Source organism: Ovis aries, chromosome 3, assembly GCF_016772045.2.
Source record: "Ovis aries strain OAR_USU_Benz2616 breed Rambouillet chromosome 3, ARS-UI_Ramb_v3.0, whole genome shotgun sequence".
Classification (NCBI taxonomy): domain Eukaryota; kingdom Metazoa; phylum Chordata; class Mammalia; order Artiodactyla; family Bovidae; genus Ovis; species Ovis aries.
This window is the reverse complement of record NC_056056.1, coordinates 25,820,602-25,844,135: the sequence shown is the minus strand read 5'-3', so window position 1 is coordinate 25,844,135 and position 23,534 is coordinate 25,820,602. Positions and strand designations below refer to the sequence as shown.

Below are 23,534 nucleotides of genomic sequence, written 5' to 3'. Positions count from 1 at the left end.
TGTCTTAGTTAGATATTGCTATTCCTGATTAAAAACGTACACACCCCAAGCCACTCAAGGTATCTTGAGATAGTTCATAAAGATGTAGGATGTATATCTTGGAAGCTGCAAGGAAGAAGCATAATTGGATCAGGAGTAACTGGAACTGAGAGACTCAGAACCAAAGATCGTCACTCTCTGGGTCTTTCTGTTCTGTGTCTCTGGCTCTTTGTGTCTTTGTTTCTGGATCTGTGTCTTCCTGCCTTCGTCAGGCTTATGCTTACAGCTCTTCCTTTCCACTACCTCCCTCCCTGTCCTCAATGGCTGCACTTTTTTTAAAAAGCATTTTATTTTATATTGAAGTGTAGCTGATTAACAGTGTTGTGGTAATTTCAGGTGTACAGCAGAGTGACTCAGCCATACATATAATGCATCTATTCTCCCCCAGACTCCTCTGCCATTCAGGCTGCCACATCACATTGAACAGAGTTCCCCATGCTATACAGCATGTCCTTCTTGGTTATCCATTTTAAATATAGCAGTGTGTACATGTCCCTGACTATCCCTTTCCCCCACCCTTCCCCCTAGTAACCATCAATTTGTTCTCTAAACCTTGTTATCTTTTCTTACTGCTAAGTGGCAAAAGTTCTAACTTACCCTTTCTGTGAGAGTGTAATCCTTTGTCGGGGGAGGAAGGGATCCAGACTTCAAACAGGTTTTGCATTTTAATCCAAGTCTCTACAACCCAGACATTCACCTGTCACCATACTTATACATGTATCCATTCTCCCCCAAACTCCCCTCCCATCCAGGCTGAGGGACCTTCTCTTCAGTGCTGTGCTCTCCCACCTTCCCTCTCCTCACAGGCGTGCAGGGGTGTGACTGTTGTTACCGACCCTGGAGCCTGTGTGCTCTTTTAGTCTTCGAGCCTTTGCTATTCTGTATCTCCTTGTTCAGGTATGTGTGTGGGGCTGCCCTTTCATGAAAGGAAGCGCTCTTGAGTTCTCTATGTCTCTGATTCATGGCCAGTATCTGTGATTCAGTGTCGTTCTTTGTCCAGGTGGTTTCCCAAGAACCTAACTGTTCTGTGTTCTGCTTCTCTCTGTAGTCTCTGCAGACTTTGTACTTGTCAGAACATAACGCCCCAAATTGATCTCTCTAGTCCAGAGCCCTCAGAACTTCGTAGCTCCAAGGAATTACCTCCTTAACACTTGACTGAGTCTGAATTTGAGTTTGTTTATAAAACTTGTGATTGTAAAGTAATTTTAGATTTACACTAGTGTTGCAAAGCTAGTACAGTTTTTGTAGTCTTTACCCAATTTCCCTTAATGTTGATATCTTAAATACCTGAGGTACTTTTATCGAAGTACTGTGTGGTTAACATTGGTATATTATTATTAACTAGACTTCAGACTGTACTTGAGCTTTACTAATTTTTCTTAATTTGAATTTTAAAGAAGAGTATCTGGCTCAGTTACTATCCACTTTCTATATGCTTCCCAAGTGGGGCAGTGGTAAAGAATCTGCCTGTCAATGTAAGAGATGCTAGTTCGATTCCTAGGTTGGTAATATACCCTGAAAGAGGAAATGGCAACCCACTCCAGTATTCTTGCCTGGGAAATCCCATCAACAGAGGAGCCGGGCAGGCTACAGGCCATGGGGTCACAAAGAGTTGGATACAACTGAGCGATTTAACACACACACACACACATTAACAATGTCTTCTATATTTATCTCAGTCCCTGTGGGGAGGGTTGGGGGCTGCTGAGCCCTCTGTCTATGAGAGCACTTCCCTGCACACATGTTCGGGGGGAACAAGAACTGAGCCCCTTCAGGATGTTTACTAAGTTCACAGTGAAATTCATCTTGAGTATTTTTACCTGTGTTTCCTGCAGATGGAAGCAGTTTTGGATTATGACTACAAATTCAATAAAACAAGTTTGTTCTGTTTAATATAGCCTTTAATTACCAAAAGCAGATTTACATTAAAGGACTTGAGCATTTTTGGGAGATACTCATTTTTAACCATAGAAAATATTGTCTGCTTTTATGTTTGAGGAAATTATATTTATTTATTAATGCCCTTCATTAACTTTAAAAAATTTTTTCTCCCAAGGCTTATTTTAACAGAATTTAGAGTAGAAAAACAGAGATTGATTCCTCCCCCATAATATGTTAAAATATACATGGCTATAAATGCTTCAAACTTCTTTTAAACTTTGAAAATAATTGTTTTGTAATACTAATAAAACCTTAGGAAATTTTGAGATTTAGTTTACATTTCTTGATATCAAATACTTCAGCCATTTTTGTTGTTGTTGCATAAGTAATAGAAGAATCAAAATTGTTTCCCTTAATTCTCATCTTCTTAGAAAATATATTATTTCACTTTAATTCTCACTTCATCATTCTTAGACACCTATTGTCAGGATGATGCTTTATTATGTGATTTAGCATGATATTGATATGCAATATTATCCAGGCTGTATAATATTGATTATACATTGCAGATAGGAAAATGTATAACTTACCTACATGACATGAAACAACCAAAACTTAAATGGATTTTGTGAAAATGTATTTCTGTTATGGATAGCATAGTCTCAGTTATTTTATTATAAAGTTTCTCTTCTCATCTTTGTTGTATGGTATCTTTAGTATTATTCTGTAGTAGCCTCTCAGCCATCAACTGCTGGTGTAAAGCTACTTTTCCAACGAATTAGCCAAGTCACTGAGAGGTTTTGAAAATTACTATAAGTTGGTGTTACAGTTGCCCTGTACATTCCTGTGACTTCGTTTAACCTTATTGCTTTAGCTCAGCAGATATCTCAATAACATTAAGGAACAGAGGGGATGATGCCTACAGAGGAAATGTGTACGGCGACACTATCATTGTGCAACAGCACATCAGCATGGATGGAAGTCGGTCTTACAAACTGAAGAGTGCGACAGGTTTGTTACGAATTTCTCTTTTATTTTGGAAAACTAGTAGTAAACATCCAATTAAAAAGGTCATTGATTGTGCTGGTATCACTGGAAGGATACTTCTCATCTCTTGAAACTTCCTTCTTGTAAGAGGATTGGTTGGTTGCATATATGTGCGTATGCACGTGTATGTATACATACATATATTACACATTGTTGTAGTACCACGAGGGATTCTACACCCAAAGTGTGAGTAGCAGAATTTGGGTCAGTTTGAGACATTCTGTGATATGCCACTTTGATCTTCTTTCACCCCTATAGTTACTATCACATGTGGAAAGAGAAGGTTAGTGAAAGGTGGAAAAGGGCATATAGGAAGAGGAGGGGGTATAAAGAGATAGATGAGAAGAAAAGAGCAAAGGTTTAGTTCTGGAAAGTAGAGAAACACTGTCACTACATCTTTGTGCTTCTGCCTCCTCTGTGCTTGTGTTGTGACATGTGTTGTCCCAGTTTGTTCAGATGTGTGTACATTCAACGTACCTTTCTTAATGACATCAGGAAAATAGTTCATATTTATATTTATAAATAATTACTCATTTTAAAAAATGTATTACTGCCCTAGAAACAGTCTGATCATTTTGTGTTTCTCCTAACTAGGTGCTGTGGTTTCTACTAAGAAAGAAGAACTGATTGGAATTCTTGATCATTTTAACATTCAGGTAATTGCTAAATCTGTGTTTCTGTTTAATAAATACAGCTAGCTACTTTTTTGTTTGATTTCATTTGTGGTATAGAAAGAATTTAAATGGCCTCATATGAGTAAATTGACCACAGGAAAAATATATTTAACTATTGTTAGTAAGCTTCTAATGGATCAGGAACCTCAAGACATAACATCTTTAATTTGATAGAACATATAAGAATATCTTGTCTTTAGTAATATATGCTAAAATTTATGTTAATAAAATGTATGTAATAAAGTTTCTTGGCTTTCTGCTGTCCAAGTCAGAATAGCATCATAGTTTCCTAAACTTGGTTGCTAAGTTTCTTTTGTAGAAAGGAAATTTATTCTAGAAAGATTAAGAACACCAAGACTAGACACTAAGGGGAAAGAGCAATTATGTGTCTGGGTCTCTTTCCCAGTTTGGTTTAGAACAAGTTGTCCAGAAAAACTTCCTGTAATGATAGAATGATAGATATTAGGTATGATTGATGTCCAGTAGGGTGCCCACTAGCTGCGTAAGCATCTAAAACGTGTGACTGAGAAATCAAATGTTTTACTGTATTTTACTTAATCTGAATGTAGCTAGCAGCTTGCATGTTGGGCAGCACAGGTTCAGAAAAATAATTAGTGAAATCTGAGGAAAAGCAGATAGAGCGTAGAACACAGGCCCGTTTGTTAACCGAAATCAGCAAAACCGAAAGCTAGAGTCGATGGAATCACAGGTGTTGGGAGAAACTTGAAGGGCATCCAGTGTTGTAACATACCGCACGCTCACGTGTGCAGTCTCCACCAGGTGTTCCTTCAGCAGGTGCCTGCGGGGGCACTGGTGGGAAAATGATCTCTGCTTGAAGCTGCTGACCCGTGTAGTTGACTGTATTTATTAAAAAGTTGTTTATGGGAAAAGCTGAATCAAGTGTCTTTCTCTTAAGTGCCCACTTCCTTGGGGAATATAAAGACATGTTTCTTTTCTTCTGAAATATTTGAAGATATCATAACTGCTTTAGTTCTCTTCTTATACAATTCAGTTAACTAAAGATTCAAGTTCATGGATCAAAAATGTGAAAGGTCTAGAGCTACACTGAATATCCAGTAATCACTAATCACATGAGGATGGGTATTATGCACTCAGAATGTGGGTAGTCCGGATAGAGGGGTACTGTAGTGTGAAATGATACGCACTGGATGCTGAAGACTTCATGCAAAGGAGTAACTCAGTTTTCATACTGACTACATGTTGCGCTCAGTCTCGCTCAGTTGTGTCCGACTCTTCGTGGCCCCATAGACTGTAGCCTGCCAGGCTCTTCTCTGCCCATGGCATTTTCCAGGCAAGATTGCATGTTAAAATGATAGTATTTTAGATACACTAGATTTAAAATATATTACAAACATCAGTTTCACCTGTTTCTATATTTTTAATTTAGCTACTAGAAAGCTTGATAGTATGTGTCATTTGCATTGTATTTCCATTGGATGGTGTGGCCTAGGATTGTCAGGAGAAAGGAGGGTGTTTAATGTCTTTAAGTACCCAGTTGCATTTGTCCATCATACCTCTTACTTCTTCTCTGAAGTTTACCTGTTTGTGCTTGCCTTTTGCTTACTCCAGGGTCTTGACATATAAGGGTGCCAGATTTTTAAATAATCTCTAGTATAAAAACTAGGAACCCCATTTCAGAGGATGTGGAAAAAAGAACATGAACTTTAGCAAAGTTGTTAATCCAAAGTTGGTGATAAAATGGCTGTCATTAAAGCTTAATTTTGAGAAATTAGATGCTGTGTGAAATTAAGATACCACACAGGCCTTGTTTGAAAAAAAAAAAGACAATCAGAGCTTGAGCTACCTATATAATGAGAAAAATGTAATATGTAGGGATTTCTTTATAACTGCATAAATCTTTTTTATTATCTTGAAAGGGAAGACCCAAAATTTTGCTTGAAAGAAAGATTTTCACCAGGAGTATACTAAATAAAGTACAATCAGTATTTTACACATGGTAAAATAAAGGAGTTACACATTTTTTCATTTCTGCTGACCGTTTATATTCTGTGCTTTACAAACAAGATTATTTTTTGACATTATTTCTGGCTTTGTTGGCAACACACTCCAGTATTCTTGCCAGGGAAAGCCCATGGACAGAGGAGCCTGGTGGCTACAGTCCATGGGGTTCACATAAAAGTCAGACATGACTTAGTTACACAAATTAATACCAAAGATATAAACGGGAAATGACTGAATCTTTTGAAACAAGTAGGAAAAAAAAATCTTAATTCCTCATGAAGAAATAACAGGAAATAAGAAATCTGAAGAAATGCTGTACAAAAAATAAACAATACTTGTCATTTTAATTCTGATGAGAAGTAATGGAGTCGGACTTTTTGTATTTAGTTGGAGGAAGTAATTAACTTGTCTGAGACTACATAGAATGTTCAGACAGAGCCAAATAAGAGCCCAAGTCTGCTGCTTACACGCTAGAGAACTTCCAACTCTGTAATCTGATGGTTAACCAGTAGCATAGGAGTGGTATCTATAAAACAGGTAGAAGGAATGAAAACTTTCTAATAAAAACACTTCTTTAGAAAGTTCTTATATCTTTATGTAATGGGAGAATATTTAATTTTGGCTGTAGTATTTATTTTTAATTGGAGGATAATTGTTTTACAGTGTTGTGTTGGGTTCTGCCATACATGAACATGAATCAGCCATAGGTGTAGTATTTGTTTCACTACCATGAAATTTTGAAATATTTTCTTTTCATTTAAAGTTTCTAAGATCTTCTTTTTGTGTACTTAATGCTCTAACCTCTGGCTAGTACCTAGCCTTCCTGATGGCAGCATAGATCACTTGTAATGGGTATCTTAGTTCAATTCTCTTTAAGGCATTAAAATGAAATATTTAAACATAATCTTTTGTTTGTTTGTTTGTTTCAGGTAGATAATCCGGTTTCTGTTTTAACACAAGAGATGAGCAAGCAGTTCTTGCAGTCTAAAAATGAGGGAGACAAGTACAAAGTAAGAAGCACCGAAATAAACATAAACCTACCCAAAAAAGAATACATTTATAAATTAAGTATATATACTGAACATTAATCATGGTCATATAGTAAATACCAAGTGTTTTTTTAAGCCACTGTTTAAAGTAATATTGTATGATTAATTTAGAAAATTAAGGTGGATGTATAATTTTACTGATAAATCCTTGCTGTAACTTTTTTGGCTTTTAATTCTGAAAGAGAGTGAATTCTAAAACTTACACTAGAAATAGAAGGGAATGAGTGACTACACACATAATAACTTTTAAATATTAGACTATTTAGTACTCTTTAAAAAGCCAACAAAATATATGACTATTACTACAGCTTGCAGTGTGAATTTTGAATGGTTTTGGTGTTTGCTATGCTAAAAAATTATGTGCATTGAGAACAAGGATACAAGTGTTTTCTTTGTTTTCACATTTGCTTAAAGAATGGAAGAACAGTGAAAATGAGAATTCAGAATGGTATTACCTTCACACCAAATGAGTTTTCTTTCACAAGGCTTTAAGAACTTTGCAAGTAAACATGTAACATGTATGTTTGAATGTAGCACTTTTAAGTAAATTTGGAGTTTGAAGTAAAATGTATTCTTTTGTGTTTGTGTTTAGTTTTCAGAGACCAGATTCTTTTTTTTTTTCATGGAAGTTTACAAACTCCTAATTATATTTTTCTTATTGTTTATTTAGTTCTTTATGAAAGCAACCCAACTTGAACAAATGAAGGAAGACTATTCATACATTATGGAAACAAAAGAAAGAACAAAAGAGCAGATAAATCAAGGAGAAGAGGTTTGTAAGCACTTAATGCAATTATTTTTTGAAATCAGTCAAATTCTTATACCAGGTAAATGGTATTGTAAAATTATATACTGATGTATCTATATATGTGTATCTATATAAAAATAGTAACATTATTGTATATTTTTTACCTTCAGGGTATTTATTAGCCTTTGCTTTTTTTGTTTTATAGTAATGGATATGTCCATGTCTTAATCATAGACTGGAGGGCAGGGCGGTATCTAACCTACTGTATGACTAGTTGCTTCCGTAATAACGTGTCACTAATTCCCACTGGGCAGTAGTTTAAAAAGTATATTTCTTTTGATGGGAAAATAAACAGAAGCCTCAGCTGGTATTTAACATAATATGCATTTATAATTACAGATGACTCTTCATTACATTGGTTAAATGTTAACATTCTTTTAGCACCTTATGTTTCAGCTGTTTATCTAGTACTTTAAGTCCCAGCAGTTTTTCTGTGATTCTGAATCTTGCTCTTTTGTCATTTAATCAGTTTTATGCAATCAATTGCTTTCAGCAACTTCATAATAAGTTCTTTTGAGACATTAATTAATGATTGACCCAAGTTAAATTTATGAGATGTTACACTGATCTTTTTACTTTAAATTTTTGAGGAATACATATTTAAAATTGGGTTTATAGTTATATGGTTCACCAAGTGAAAACTGAAAAAGTCAGAATGAGTATATTTATTTTTATTCCTACATTATTGCTTTGTACCTGAGGTATGTGATACTGTGTGCAAGGAGGTGCTGTAAGCCATAAAATTGATACAGCACATATTCTTTGAATATCAGTGTTATTATTAGGGAAAGGAAATGTATATTCAGACAAATATGCATAATAATATATTAACATACATTATTTTAAAAACAATAGATCAGGACTTTGAAGAAATTTGTTTGCTTTAAATAGCTTGATGTTTAAATACCCTCTTCACGGTATACTTTGTCATCAGCAATTGAAAATAATTTGTTTATGAAGTTTAAGAAGTCCCTGTATCATGTAGCTGAGTTTCTTATGTATAATATGCACTTTGTAAGAAGTTTTTTTCTGATTGATTAAATGTACTAGATTCTCAAAATAAACCCTGGATTAGCCTTTAAGAAGTAGAATGTGACCTAATGCAACATTGTAAATCAACTATACTTCAATAAAAATTTTTTAAAAAAGCAATCAGGAAAGAATTCAGTGGGAGATACAAATAAAAATAAGTCGGAGAAAAGAAATAGAACGTGAAGATTAGAAACTGGAAGTCATTCAGCCATCAAATACTGAGTTCCTATCGCATGCCTTCTAGCGTTGTGCTTTGGCCGTGGCCATATAGTAGTAAATACATAACAAAATTCTTGGGGTCATGTACCTAACTATGCAGCAGAAAGCACATGGTAAATAATTGAGTATGGTGAGTGCTCTTAGAGGAGTTAAAGATTAATTTTAATAGGTTACTAGCAACAGGGGGCAAGTCAGGGGCAGTGGGAGGGTTGTAGTTATTAAGTAAGTAATGCCTCAGGTAAGAAATGAAGGGTGAGTAATAACAGACAAAGGATGGTGAGAGTGAGGAAGTGTGTTCCAAGAAATAAGCATAGATGGAGTTTGGGGCAAGAGAGCCTTTGGTGTTTTTAAAAAGCTGAAGAAATTCTACGTTGTCTAGAGTGAAGAACACAAGAATGAGAGAAGGCCAGGTTGTGGAGGAGCTTTGAAACTTAAGGGCAGTACAACACATGAAAGTGGATGGCTTGATTGAATGTATATTTTCAGTAGATGACTCTGCTACAGAAGAGAGTGAACTACTCTAAGGAAAGAATATACATAGATCAATAAAGAAAGTAGTATTGTCCAAACAGATGATGATGATAGGTAAGTTAGAACAGTGGCCATGGTGATATGGAAAAGAGCTTTGAAATGGTTTGGGCCACTGTTTCATGGAGCATGGAGGGTAGTGGTGAAAACAGAAGTCAGATTTGTGGGGCTGAAAACCAAGAAGAATGGAGGAGCTGGAGATAATTTTCATGAAACTTAGATGTAAAGGGGAAACCACTTTTAGAGAAAAAGGTGGTGCCTTGGGGTGGATATTGTTGAGTTTGTTTGTAAATGGAAAAGATAAGTAAAGATTTAAATGTGATCCTGGAAAGGAGTCAATGAAAAGGAATAAGTGGAAAAAAGATGAAAAGATGGGATGAAGAATCAATATAGACCTCCTCAGAAGGCAGATGAGGAAGACAATGAAAGCAATGAAAGACTTTATTTTTTAAACTCCAAAATCACTGTAGATGGTGACTGCAGCCATGAAATGAAAAGACGCTTGCTCCTTGGAAGAAAAGCTATGACCAACCTAGACAGCATATTAAAAAGCAAAGACATTACTTTACCAACAAAATTCCCTCTAGTCATAGCTATGGTTTTTTCAGTAGTCATGTATGGATGTGAAAGTTGCACTATAAAGAAAGCTGAGTGCTGAAGAATTGGTGCTTTTGAACTGTGGTGTTGGAGAAGACTCTTGAGAGTCCCTTGGACTGCAAGGAGATCCAACCAGTCAATCTTAAAGGAAATAAATCCTGAATATTCACTGGAAGGACTGATGCTGAAGCTGAAACTCCAGTCCTTTGGCTGCCTGATGTAAAGAACCGACTCATTGGAAAAGACCCTGATGCTGGGAAAGATTGAAGGCAGGAGGAGAAGGGAACAACAGAGGATGAGATGGTTGGATGGCATTACCGACACAATGGACATGAGTTTGAGTAAACTCCGGGAGTTCGTGATAGACAGGGAGGCCTGGCGTGCTGCTGTCCATGGGGTCACAAAGAGTTGGACACGACTAAGCGACTGAACTGAACTGAGAATGCAGAAGAGGGGCTGGGCAGGATCCAAATAAGTGGGGACTGGTCTTAAGTATAATGAAGCTACCTCTTCCTTTTTAGCTGGAGGAAAAGACTGCTTTTCAGTTTATATATCAGGTTGTTGAAAGCTGTAAGAGCTTGCTTTCTACAGCTTCTGGATTCTGTGAAAATAGGCATCAGGGAGGAGTGAGGGATTAGAGTGGTAGGTATATGAGGTTTGAGGAGAGTGATAATGGATTGAAATAATCCTGAAGAATGGGAAAGTGACTTGGATAGAGAAACACACTAAGATCCACAGTGAAGTCCCTTTTTGAACACAGAAACTCTGAATGGAGAGGAGAGGCTCTCCAGTCAGGTGTGCAGCTTTAGAATCTGTTCGTATATCACTGTAGTTAGTTTTTGCTTGATAATTTTATTGATTATTAAGAGAAAACTTTGGTGAGAAAAAATATAACATTTGATTTTTAGAAATAAATTCCTTTTGACCTTTCCAGTATCATTGAAATGGATCTAGTGGTATACTTCACCCAGTCTGTCTCTCAGATAGGGAACTGAGAGAAAATGAGAAAACTGAGTTTTTGTGTGGCCTTGAAACTTTTATTCCTTCGTTCTTCCTCATTTGAAGACTAGCCGTTTTTAGAGTGTAGAAATTAACAAAACTATTGGACATAGTAAAAGTATACCAAAGAAACAAAAATATTTTTATTTCTGCTCTAATTAAATAATTACCTAGCAGATCTTTTTCAGTACTTGTTTAGGCAATGCGTTCAAAAGAAATATATTGGCAGAAAGTCCGTCTTTTTAGTGTTAGTAAGAAATATGTTGTTTTTTTGTTTTTTTTTTAAAGCGACTTAGTGAACTAAAGCGCCAGTGTTTGGAGAAAGAAGAACGTTTTCAAAATATCGCTGGCTTAAGTACAATGAAGACCAACCTGGAATACCTGAAACATGAGATGGCTTGGGCAGTGGTAATTTTACTTAATTACTTATTCACACATATTTGTAATATGCAAAATATACTTGATTATAGTCGGTCTTATATGTGATTTGCTGTATAATTTCTTTTTAGGTCAATGAAATTGAAAAGCAATTGAATGCTATCCGAGATAACATCAAAATTGGAGAAGATCGTGCTGCTAGACTTGAGAGGAAAACGGAGGAACAGCAGGTGATTACACTTTTTTATACCGAGGTAGAAGTTGGTTGAGTGGTAAATACAGGAGTGATTTTCTGTTGAGGGTCCACATGGACCTTTGTACCATGAGCAGACCCACTTACATATTTACCTTTCCATTATCTCTCTCTCTTTAAAAGTTACATTTACACAATTCTGGAGTTATTTTCTATTTGTTATTTATGTATTTGGCTGCCTTGGGTCTTAATTGTGGCACCCAGGATCTTCACTGCATCATGTGGGATCTTTTCCATGTAGCACATGGACTCTCTAGTTGTGGCACCCAGGCTCAGTAGTTGTGGCACACAGGCTTAGCTGTTCATGACATGTGGGATCTTAGTTCTGACCAGGGATCGAACTCATGTCCCATGAATTACAAAGCGTATTCTTTCACACTGGCCACCAGGGAAGTCCCTTTCCATTCTCTTTTAACAGCTTTACTGAGATATAGTTCATATACTGTACAGTCCACCCATTTAAAATTTACAGTTCAGTGGGTTTTTTTTTTAAGGTTCATAAGGTTTTATAACCACCATTGTGGAATTCTCTGCTGTCTTCCCAGAGATAGATCTAACCTTTCTTTATAGGAGCCCCCATGTACTCAGGGTGACTGACTTACATACTACTATGTTGTTCTACTTAGCTTATGAGCTTCTGACTGCCAGGCTTGGTTGTACTACAGGGTGTAATCTTTCCCAGCTTGCTTTTTCCTGTCTACCCCTAAGATAAGCAGATAAGTGTTTTTCCTTTAAGAGCTATAGCATTAATCCATGAAAGGTAATAGAGGAGTGTGTAAAGGTATCAGAAATGGTGAACGCAGTACATTTACTTTGTGATCTCTGGGCTGAATTTCTTATTCCCTCTTCAGTTAGTGAATGGAAATTCAACCCCACCTGCCTCTCTCACTTTACTTTTTTCCATTTCTGAGAGAATATTCTGAAATTTTCACTTGATTTTTCTCAGCTTCGTTTCATAGCTTGTCCTTGGGGAAGACCTTGTTGGTTTCCTCTTTAGATATTTTCCCAATCTAAAAGTGAAATCAGTTTTAGTAATAAATGCTCAGTGTTTTTTCAAATGAAGAAAGGAGAATCTTGAGGCTGGATGATACTTAGTTCTGTAGGTATTTGCTCTGCTTGAGTATTTAAGTATTATACTGTGTGAAGTGAAGTGAAGTGAAGTTGCTCAGTCGTGTCCGACTCTTTGCGACCCCATGGACACCAGGCTCCTCCGTCCATGGGATTTTCTAGGCAGGAGTACTGGAGTGGGTTGCCATTTCCTTCTCCAATTAAATTTCAGGAGAGTATGGATTGTCTTAATTTATATTTATATTCTTCCCACCATGTCTTTCATAAAAACCTTTCGTATAGTATATACTTGTTTATAGATTATAGCATAACTATTAAAGAGAAGGCTTCTGAAAAAATAGTATCTAAAGCAGACTTTAAATTTGTACTCACCTAATTTAAAACTGAAAATAAATGAATTTTGTTTAGTTTGTGTAACACCTGAACCAACTTTGATTATTGCTAAAAACATACAGATTATACTGCTGATGTCTTCATAATAAAATACACTATTATTTTATACTGTTTCCTAAATGTCTTACATAGTTGTAATCCCTAATCTATATCTCCTGTTCAGACTTTTATCCTGAGCACTTGATTCAAATATCTGTCTTCCTGTCTTTTTACCTGCATGTTCCAGACACTTCAAACTTAGCATGTTTAGTTGAATAGCTATGAAAGATACTTTACAGCCCACAAAGCCTGAAGGATACACTATCTGGCTCTTTCTAGAAAAAATTTGCTACTCTCTGATCTGAAACATTTTGATTACTCTTTTAAAAGTCTCAGTTTAACTGCTGCTTTGAAAGCATTCCTGACTTTTTCTGACAGACCTGTAAGTTCTTCCTGTGTGCTTTCACTATTATAAATACATATACCATACTTAAGCATTATTGCATCCAAACTGTATAATCCACCTGCATGGTTGTTTCTCTGCTAAATTGTATCTGTCTCCCTTTACATTTCCTAAATGTGAATTTAAAATTAAAATATATTTTAGAATATTAGAGAAATGCAAATCAAAACTATAATGACGTATCACATCATGCTGGTCAGATTGGCCATCATCAAAAAATCTACAAATAATAAGTGGTGGAAGAAGGTGTGGAGAAAAGGGAACCTTCCTGTTAACATTGTTGACAGGAATATAGGTTCTTTCAGCCACTATGAAAGACACTGAAGTTCCTTAAAAAACTAAAGATAGAGTTGCCATATGATCTAGGAATCCCACTCCTAGGCATATATCCAGAAAAGACAGATGCACCCCAGTGTTCATAGCACTATTTATAATAGTCAAAATATGCAAGCAACCTAAGTGTTCATCAACAGGTGAATGGATAAAGAAGTGGTATGTATATACAGTGGAATATTTCTCGGGCATAAAAAAGAATGAGATACTGCCATTTGCAGCAACGTGGATGGACCTAGAGATTATCATACTGTAAGTGAACTAAGACAGACAAATGTTATATGATATCACTTATATGTGGAGTCTAAGAAAAAAAGAAACAATACAAATGAACTTATTTACAAACCAGAAACACCTCATAGACACAGGAGACAAAATAAATTTATAATTATCAGAGGGGCAAGGGAGGGGAAAGAGTAAATTATGAGTGTGAGATTAACATTAACATACTATATACAATAGATAAGCAAGAAGGACCTACTATATAGCATGTATGTGTGTGCTTACTCGCTCAGTTATGTCTGACGCAAGAATACTGGAGCATTTCCATTGCCATTTCCTACTTCAGAGGATCTTCCCGACACAGGGATCAAACCTGTGTTTGTTATCCCTCCTGCCTTGGCAGGACGATTCTTTATCGCTGGGCCACCTGGGAAGCCCACTGTATAGCATAAGGAACCTATATTCAATATCTTGTAATAACCTATAATGGAAAAAAAACTTGAGAATGAATATGTATATGTATAATTGAATCACTTTACTGTACACCTAAAACTAATGCAATATTGTAAATCAACTATACTTCAATAAAAATATATCTTTTAACATTTTATTTAGTTACATTTATCTATTACTGTCTAGAGTTTAGTTAAAGCAAAATTAAGTTTATTTGAAATGTGAACCATATATAATTGTTTTTTTTAACTTTTCAGTTTATTGAAGAAAAATAAAATGTGTTCCAATAATGTTAATTTTCTTAAAGGTCAGACTTAATGAAGCAGAAAAAAAATACAAAGACATTCAAGATAAACTAGAAAGGATTAGTCAAGAGACGCATGCACGAGCGCCAGAATGTCTGGCACTGAAAGCAGATCTTACTTCTAAGAAAAGGGCGTATAATGAAGCTGAGGTGAGAGAAAAACTTTCATATCAAATATGAATACTGCTCCTCTGTCCATGGAACTCTCCAGGCAAGAATACTGGAGTAGGTAGCCTTTCCCTTTTCCAGGGAATCTTCCCGACCCAGAGATTGAATCTGAGTCTCCTGCATTCCAGGTGGACTCTTTACTGTCTGAGCCACCAGGGAAGCCCATTAAAAACTTCATCATATCAAATATCAATACTGTTTGTTTATTTTTAAAAGTAGAGGTTTTGTAGTTATGTTGATTTCAGACTCTAAAAAATGTTACGATTTCATGTGGCCATAAATGTACTTCATTTTAAGTATGTATTTCTGCATATACTCAACCTTTGATTTGACCATTTGGCAAAAGTAGACTTGAATCAGGTATTTGTTTTTTCATTTTACTAAAGTGTGTCTGATTTTTTGTTAGGTTTTGTATAATCGTTCCCTAAATGAGTATAAAGCGTTAAGGAAAGATGATGAGCAGCTTTGCAGAAGAATTGAAGAACTGAGAAAAAGGTAAGGTAGTTACTTTGCAGTTTTCATTTTTACCTCATTTTGTAATAAAGTAATCCAAGTGAAATGGAGAAAGTATTTTTTTTTCTTTTTTTTAAATTTTTTAATTTAGTATTGAGGTATAGTCAATTAGGGCTTTCCTGGTGGATCAGACAGTAAAGAATCTGCCTGCAGTGCAGGAGACCAGGGTTTGATCCCCTGTTCAGGAAGATCCCTGGAGAGGGATTTGGCTACCTACTCCAGTATTCTTGCCTGGAGAACTCTATGGACAGGGGAGCCTGGCAGGCTACAGTCCATGGGGTCACAAAGAGTCAGACACAGCTGAGCAACTTAACATGCGCACATGCATACACACATGGTGGATTAAGTGCTGTGATAGTTTCAGGTGAACAGTAAGGGGACTCAGCCATACGTATGAATGTATGGCTTTCTCCCCTAAACTCCTGGCTCATCCAGGCTACCATGTAACACTGAGCAGAGTTCCCGTGTACTGTACAGTAGGTCCTTGTTGGTTATCCATTTTAAATATAACAGTGTGTACATGTTCTTCCCAAACTCCCTGTTTCTTACCCCCCGGCAACCATTAAGTTTTCTCTACTACTGTGGGAAAATTTTATTACATTGCTTTATGTTTTTTTACAATGTTAGGTTTTTAACTTAACATTTCCACTTTGGGTTATTTACTCTTAGTGCCGATCAGTCTTTGGAACCTGAACGGTTGGAAAGGCAAAAAAAAATATCTTGGTTAAAAGAGAGAGTAAAGGCCTTACAAGATCAAGAAAGTTCAGTCAATCAAGAGATCGAACAATTTCAGCAAGCCATAGAAAAAGACAAAGAAGAACATACCAGGATTAAGTAAGTTTTTTTCAGTTATTTGAAAATCATGTAGTTTTCCTCTTTATGAAAATAAAATACTTGGTTTTTATTTTGTTCTTTCTCATAATAAAGTATCTTTCAAAATCACTTTCCTAATAAAACTTCTAAACTTGTAGAATTGGACAGTTTCTGGGTTTTCTTGTTTTTGTCACTGTTGCATTATTTTTAGTGGTCTTCTGACTGTTATTTCTTGGTAACACAATTGTTTTCAAATAAAGAATCTGCCTTTAGTTCTTGGGATAGCTGTGTCATTTATTGTTATGCAGCTGTGTCATTTATTGGTATGCGGGTGTTAGGGGAAAAGTCTGGATGTTTCTGTATAACGTTTTCATTCTGTTTTTCCACTTGTATTTTTTAGGAGAGAAGAGTTAGATGTGAAGACTGCACTGAACTTTAACCAGAGGCAACTGAAAGAATTGAAAGATAGTAAAACTGATCGACTCAAAAGATTTGGCCCTCATGTTCCAGCTCTTCTTGAAGCCATAGATGATGCCTACAGACGGGGGCACTTTAACTATAAACCTGTAGGCCCATTAGGTATTTGTCACCAGTTAGTTAGGATATCATAAAAATTAGAAGTGTATTTTTATTTTCAGGAAGGAGTCTGTTGAATATAATTTTTTTGAAACTCTGTCATCAAAGAACCATGTAGTTATGTGTAGACTTCGTACGCATTCTAAGAGACAATGATAAAATCACTATAAGCTTTGTAACTTTCCTCTTGTATCTTTTAAGCACAAAAGAATCAAGAGAACTTAGGAAAAGGAAAAGTAGCTATAGAGTTAAATAATCTGGCTCTGATTTTTTTCCTGAATGAATAAATCAATAAACTAATTTGCATGTAATTGATTAGTAGGAAGTTTCTATTTGGGTTGGACAACATTATTTTTGAGTTCTCTTTCAAATATAAATCTGGGGTTATAGTTAACTATCCTCATATGTACATGAGAAAAAAAATCAATTGAGGGACTTGCCTGTTGGTCCAGTGGTTAAGACTTTACCTTCCAGTGCAGGGTTGTGGGTTCAATCCCGGGGGGGGGGGAACTAAGGTGAGACACAAATCATGACCGAAAAACCAAAACATAAAATAGAAGTAATGTTATAATAAACTCAATAACGACTTTAAAAATAGTCCACATCAAAAAAATCTTTATTAAAAAATACATTAAGTTTTGAAGAGTTATTTTTAATTCTGTACATCATTAGCTGGAAATGATGCTATAGATATATTTTTAATACAATATTATATACTGCGTTAAGTATTGTAGTAATGTCCCTTCGTTCAAATATGTGTGTACCTCTATACCAGGATCCATTTCAATAGGTGAGGTATTTTTTTTTCCCTCTCTAAAATTTCAGTATTAATCAGTTTTGCATTAAATAGTAGAGTCTATAACCCTTTTGGCTTGATTTTCAAAACCATTCAGAGGCTGAATTAGTATACACAAAGGAAAAACACTGTTGATTTACATTAGAGAAAGACAGCTTTTCATAGGATTCGGTGTTTTTTCCCCAGTGGGATGAGGGTATTTCCCATTTGGTTAAAATAAGATCTGTAATATATTATTTAAATTGCTTAGTATGAAATATTTTAAAGTCATTTATGAACTGTTATACAAAGATAATAGTTTCCCTGGTGGCTCAGTTGCTAAAGAGTCCACCTGCAATGTGGGAGACCCGGGTTCAATCCCTGGGTTGGGAAGATCCCCTAGAGAAGGAATTGGCAACCCACTGTAGCCTGGCGGGCTACAGTCCATGGGGTCACAAAGAGTCAGACATGACTGAGTGACTATCGCTTCATACAGAGATAGTTACATTAATGTTTCAAGTATTTAATGGGCATTTTAATAGCTTTCTCTCATTTTTAGGAGCTTGCATTCATCTTCGGGACCCTGAGCTTGCTTTGGCTATTGAATCTTGCTTAAAAGGACTTCTTCAAGCCTATTGTTGCCATAACCATGCCGATGAAAGAGTGCTTCAGGCACTGATGAAAAAGTTTTATCCACCAGGGACCTCACGGCCACAGATAATAGTTTCTGAGTTTCGGAATGAGATGTATGATGTAAGACACAGGTAAGGCATCAGTAATTATTTAAAAACTGTTCTGGTTTTGCATAGTCATGTGCAAGCTCAGAAAGAATTAGAACATTTTTAATGTTAACCATGTCTACACTACTGATCTGTAAAAATTCCATCAGCCACATCTTTAATTTGAATCTAGGCATTGGAGATACATAGATCAATAAATGAGTGCTCCCTGCCTTTAAGGTCCTCACATGAGATCTGTTGTGGGAGACATACCAGGAAATAGACATTGTATGGCTTAGAAATTGTACTGAAGAATAAAATGGTGCATACCTGTCCACGTTAAAAAGGAGGGTGTACGGCAGAGCTGTGGCACTTATTGCTCACAGTTCAACTAGGGGTGGTTTACGGAGTCCATAAAGAGCTGTGGTTGTTTTCTTTGATCTTTGTTTGATTGTTTTCTTTGACCCTAACAAACCTCAAGGGCACCATACCCAAACTGGCCTCTTTGTTAGCTGCTAGCTAACTAACAATTGACTCTTTTACACACATATACACACCTATGTATGTATGATATATATGTAAGGTGTCTCTTCCTACCTATATATATTCCTCTATATATATTTTCCTATTACTAGACTACAGTTTTAAATTTTTTTTTCTCTCCCACTCCATTTTTTTCTTATGAATCCAATTTTTGCTTCTTTCAATTAAGACTTATATTTGGAGACATGAAAGATGCCCTATTTTTAAGCATGTTTTTTCCATATTTAATTTGATTGTGGTATTTTTCCTTTTACTTGGCTTTAGAAATCAGGCTTTATTAAGATTTCATCAAAGCTTAATTAGGATCATCAAAGCATTTTGTCCTGTAATTGCTCCTACCACTGAGGCTCGTCATGCTTGCCTGGAATTTGATGTGCAGTTTTTCCTTTGTCCACATCCTCTTTAGGCTTCTCCATTTTGTTGTTGCGTGAGCCTCTTTCATACTTGGCCTTTCCTTGTCTCATGATTGACCCGTTATTGCTACTATTCCTTCTTTCTTTTAGTTCTCCTATACTGATTTTACCACATGTCAGCAGGCAACTGATTGTGATATAAATTAAATATGAAGTACATCCCAGGGCAGTAGAGCAAAAGGAAGAGGTGGTTGTGACTGAGAGCTTTAGAGCTGGTAGGAACAGGCCCATCCAGCAGTAGCACGTGCCTGCTTGAAAGTACTTGCTCCTCCCCAGCATAGAACAAGTGCTGTCAGTGTCTATGTTTTACCGCAGTCCCCTTCCGCATCCCCTCCCTCTTAGACTCCTGCTCCCCACCCTCTCTCCCTTCCTTTCCTGGGTTGTTTCACTGACATTGTTTGACATTTCTACAGCACCCACCCTCTGTTCTATCCTATCTTTGTTTTCACTTCCGCTTGAGCTCTGTCCTAAGATTACTGTCCTGTTTCTCTGCTTCATTTTACAGAAAAGACTCCTGAGAAGGGTCGTCTCTGTCACTCATTTCTGTCTTCCTCTTCTTTCTTGAATCTTACCAGTCAAGCTTGTAGAACTTCATCACATCCCAGAACAGCTCTTGTCTAGGCACCAATGAGCCTTGCTTGGCTCGGTTCTGGAGTCCTCCCTTCCTACTCACTGACTTGACCTATCAGCAGTGTTTGCCGAAGTGTGTCCTCATCCTCTTTAGGCCTCACTGTGAACTCTCTGGCTTACATGATCTGTCCTCTTGCCTTCTGTCCTGTCCTCGTGTCCAGACACACTTGCCACACTGCTTGTCCACTGCATGCCAACCTCCTGGCTTCTCCAACAAGCATTTTCAGGGTCTTTGCAAATGCTGCTCCCTTGGCATGAAATGCTCTTCTTCAGGGTGCTAATGCAACTCCCATGCCCTCAGGTGTCTGCTCATCGTTATCCTAGTAAGGCTTTTCCTAACCTTTTCTGTGTAAAAAAGTACTTTTTCTTGCTTTTCTCTCTCCCTTCAATAGACTGTAAGCTTCATGGGGAGGATATAGTCTGTTTTATTCCTATCTCCTCATCCTCTGAACAGCATTTGCACATAGTAGATGCTCAGAAAGTACATGGTGAATTAATAACTAAGTGGAAAACATACACACACACACACACGCACACACACACACACACACACACAGGTATTTTGTTTTAGAATTCTAGAAATAAGCATTATGAATGCCATTGCCATTTCCCCATGTCTTTTATTTTTTTTTCCCCCATGTCTTTTAATTAATTGGCTTTTATGTTTATGTGGTGGCAGTATAGGACTTAAGGAAATTGTAATAATTAGTTACAGTGGGTGACAGAATATAATAATTAAGAATCTGGGTTCTAGAACTAAGCTGCCTGGTTTAAATCCTAGCCTGACCTCTAAGGTAGCTTTATGACATCAGGGAACTTGCTAAACTCTCTGAAGTGTCCTCACTTGAAAAAAAAGTAGAATAATGTTATTTATCTCACATAGTTGTTCTGAGAATTAAATAAGCCAGCACGGTCATTCGTCCTTTGGTATCCACGGGGGATTGATTCCGGAGCCCTCTGTGGGTACCAGAATCTGCAGATGCTCATGACCCATAGTTGGCCCTCTGTAGCCACAGTTGCTGATTCAGACAAGCATGGATACTGCAAGACCTACTGTATTCATTGAAAAAGAATCCATGTATAAGTGGACATGTGCAGTTCAAACCTGTGTTGTTCAAGGATCAGCTGTACTAAGAATATACTTAGAACAGTGCCTAGGATTATATGAATGTTTGCTAATAAGGTAAAATTAAGCCTATTATAGATGTTTTCAAATGTCTTCCATGTCTTATTATTACCCATCATTTCTTCAACCTATTTAAAATATATATCTAATATATATAATAGAGCTTCCCTGGTGGCTCAGAGGTTAAAGCGTTTGCCTCCAATGCAAGTGACCCGGGTTCGATCCCTGGGTCGGGAAGATCCCCCTGGAGAAGGAAATGGTAACCCATTCCAGTATTCTTGCCTGGAGAATCCCATGGACAGAGAAGCCTGGTAGGCTATAGTCCATGGGGTCGCAAAGAGTTGGACACGACTGAGTGACTTCACTTTCACTTTCCATATATATAATAATAAAGTTGGTTAAATTAATCCTTATGTGTTTTTGTCTCCTAGAGCTGCATATCATCCAGAGTACCCAACAGTTCTGACAGCGTTAGAAATAGATAATGCAGTTGTTGCAAATAGCCTGATTGACATGAGAAGCATAGAGACAGTGCTGCTAATCAAAGTAAGTCCCAATGCTTCCTGTGTTTTATATTATTTTTAAATTTCCTAAACTTAAATTGGTTATATAAATTCTACTTAAGTACTTTACTTGATATTTTATGAATTATTTTTCTTAACAAAAACCTTTGAGCTCTGTGAAATAAATTAATGTTTACTCTTTATCAGCATATGTATTTCCGTGAACTTGTTAGATTATATCACTAGTGTTGTGTTTCATCTATTGGTATAAATTTGCTGAGAATGGACAAGGAAATTCAAAACAAATCTGTAATTAATACAGTCTCTTTTTCTCATTAATAGAATCTGAGAGGCAATGATAGCAGTCATCCAAATGTGTACTTGTATATTGCAAGTTCATATTGTAATTATCTGTGGGCTTGGCCCTCTGATATTTTACAGATACTTGAAAGAAAATAATGAAGTCCCCTTGTAAAGATCTGTTCCAGGAAAGGTTGATTAGGCCTCAGTTCAGTTCAGTTGCTCAGTCATGTCCGACTCTAGGCGACCCCATGAACCGCAGCATGCCAGGCCTCCCTGTCCATCACCAACTCCCAGAGTCCACCCAAACCCATGTCCATTGAGTCAGTGATGTCATCCAACCGTCTCACCATCTGGCATCCCCTTTTCCTCCTCCCCTCAATCTTTCCCAGCATCAGGATCATTTCAAATGAGTCAGCTCTTCACATCAGGTGGCCAAAGTATTGGAGTTTCAGCTTCAACAGTCCTTCCAATGAACACCCAGGACTGATCTGCTTTAGGATGGACTGATTGGATCTCCTTTCAGTCCAAGGGACTCGCAGGAGTCTTCTCCAACACCACAGTTCAAAAGCAGCAATTCTTCTGCGCTAAGCTTTCTTTATAGTCCAACTCTCACATCCATACATGAGCCCTGGAAAAACCATAGCCTTGACTAGACGGACCTTTGTTGATAAAGTAATGTCTCTGCTTTTTAATGTGCTCTCTAGGTTGGTCATAACGTTCCTTCCAAGGATTAAGCGTCTTTTAATTTCATGGCTGCAATAAGCCTAATCACCTTACTTTCTCTAGGAAGTAAAATATTAAAGACTTCCAGGTTTTCCCTTCATAATTCAGTGTACTAATCGTTTCTTGGAATTTGCTCTTCACTCATCTTTTCTAGGGTATAAAAGACATTTAGAAAAAAGTAAGGTTTCATTTTTCTATGAAAAATAAGATTTCTAAGGTAAATATTTTTATGTGAAAAGGTACTTAAGTTTTTTTATTTTAATGGATAGCAGTATTAGAATTTAAAAATAAAATGTCAGTTTGTCATAGAACATTGTTTCCGATGTTTTTAAGACTTAGCTTAATTCTTTGAATCTTGAAAGCAGTTTTTTAAATTCTATTTATCTTCATGGAATTGTTTCATTTGAATGTTTAAACAAAAATACTTGAATCTTAAACTAGTGATAGATAACATTTTGAAATTATATGCAGTGGAAATGCTTTGGTATATATTAAAAATGTATTTTTCCCTCTATATTTTTTAGAATAATTCTGTAGCTCGTGCAGTGATGCAATCCCAAAAGCCACCCAAGAATTGTAGAGAAGCTTTTACTGCCGATGGTGATCAGGTTTTTGCAGGACGTTATTATTCATCTGAATATACAAGACCTAAGTTTCTAAGCAGAGATGTGGATTCTGAAATAAGGTTGGTGTGCAATGTAGCTTTATTGCATTATTCCCACCCTTTCTTTTTGATTTATTTATTTTTTGGCTGTGCTGGGTCTTCTTTGCTACAGGTAGGCTTTCTCTAGTTGTGGCAAGAGAGAGCTCCTTTCTAGCTGAGGGTGTGTGGGCTTCTCACTGCAGTGGCTTCTCTTGTTGCAGAGCATGGCTCTAGGGCGTGTAGGCTTCAGTAGTTGTGGTCCATGGGCTTAGCTGCTCCACAGCAGGGTGGATCTTCCCAGATCGGGTGTCGAATCCGTGTCTCCTGCATTGGCAGGTGGACTGTACCACTGAGCCATCAGGGAAGCCTCTGAGCTTTGTTGTT

General features: G+C 36.7%; 1 protein-coding gene and 1 non-coding gene across 3 annotated transcripts in view; both read left to right on the top strand.

Moving 5' to 3' along the window:
• SMC6 (structural maintenance of chromosomes 6) overlaps positions 1-23,534 on the top strand; it is a 72,202-nt gene that overhangs the window by 22,006 nt on the left and 26,662 nt on the right. For both annotated transcript variants that reach the window (XM_042245804.2, XM_004005698.6), the window contains 13 exons: positions 2,795-2,931; positions 3,562-3,623; positions 6,554-6,634; positions 7,344-7,445; positions 11,145-11,264; positions 11,366-11,464; positions 14,706-14,852; positions 15,277-15,365; positions 16,053-16,217; positions 16,597-16,775; positions 18,107-18,311; positions 21,410-21,524; positions 23,032-23,192. In XM_042245804.2, the coding sequence (XP_042101738.1) occupies positions 2,795-2,931; positions 3,562-3,623; positions 6,554-6,634; positions 7,344-7,445; positions 11,145-11,264; positions 11,366-11,464; positions 14,706-14,852; positions 15,277-15,365; positions 16,053-16,217; positions 16,597-16,775; positions 18,107-18,311; positions 21,410-21,524; positions 23,032-23,192 (1,662 nt within the window). The remainder of the gene's footprint in view (positions 1-2,794; positions 2,932-3,561; positions 3,624-6,553; positions 6,635-7,343; positions 7,446-11,144; positions 11,265-11,365; positions 11,465-14,705; positions 14,853-15,276; positions 15,366-16,052; positions 16,218-16,596; positions 16,776-18,106; positions 18,312-21,409; positions 21,525-23,031; positions 23,193-23,534) is intronic.
• On the top strand, positions 21,144-21,215 carry TRNAW-CCA (transfer RNA tryptophan (anticodon CCA)). The gene has a single exon. It is a non-coding gene; the product is annotated as a tRNA-Trp (tRNA).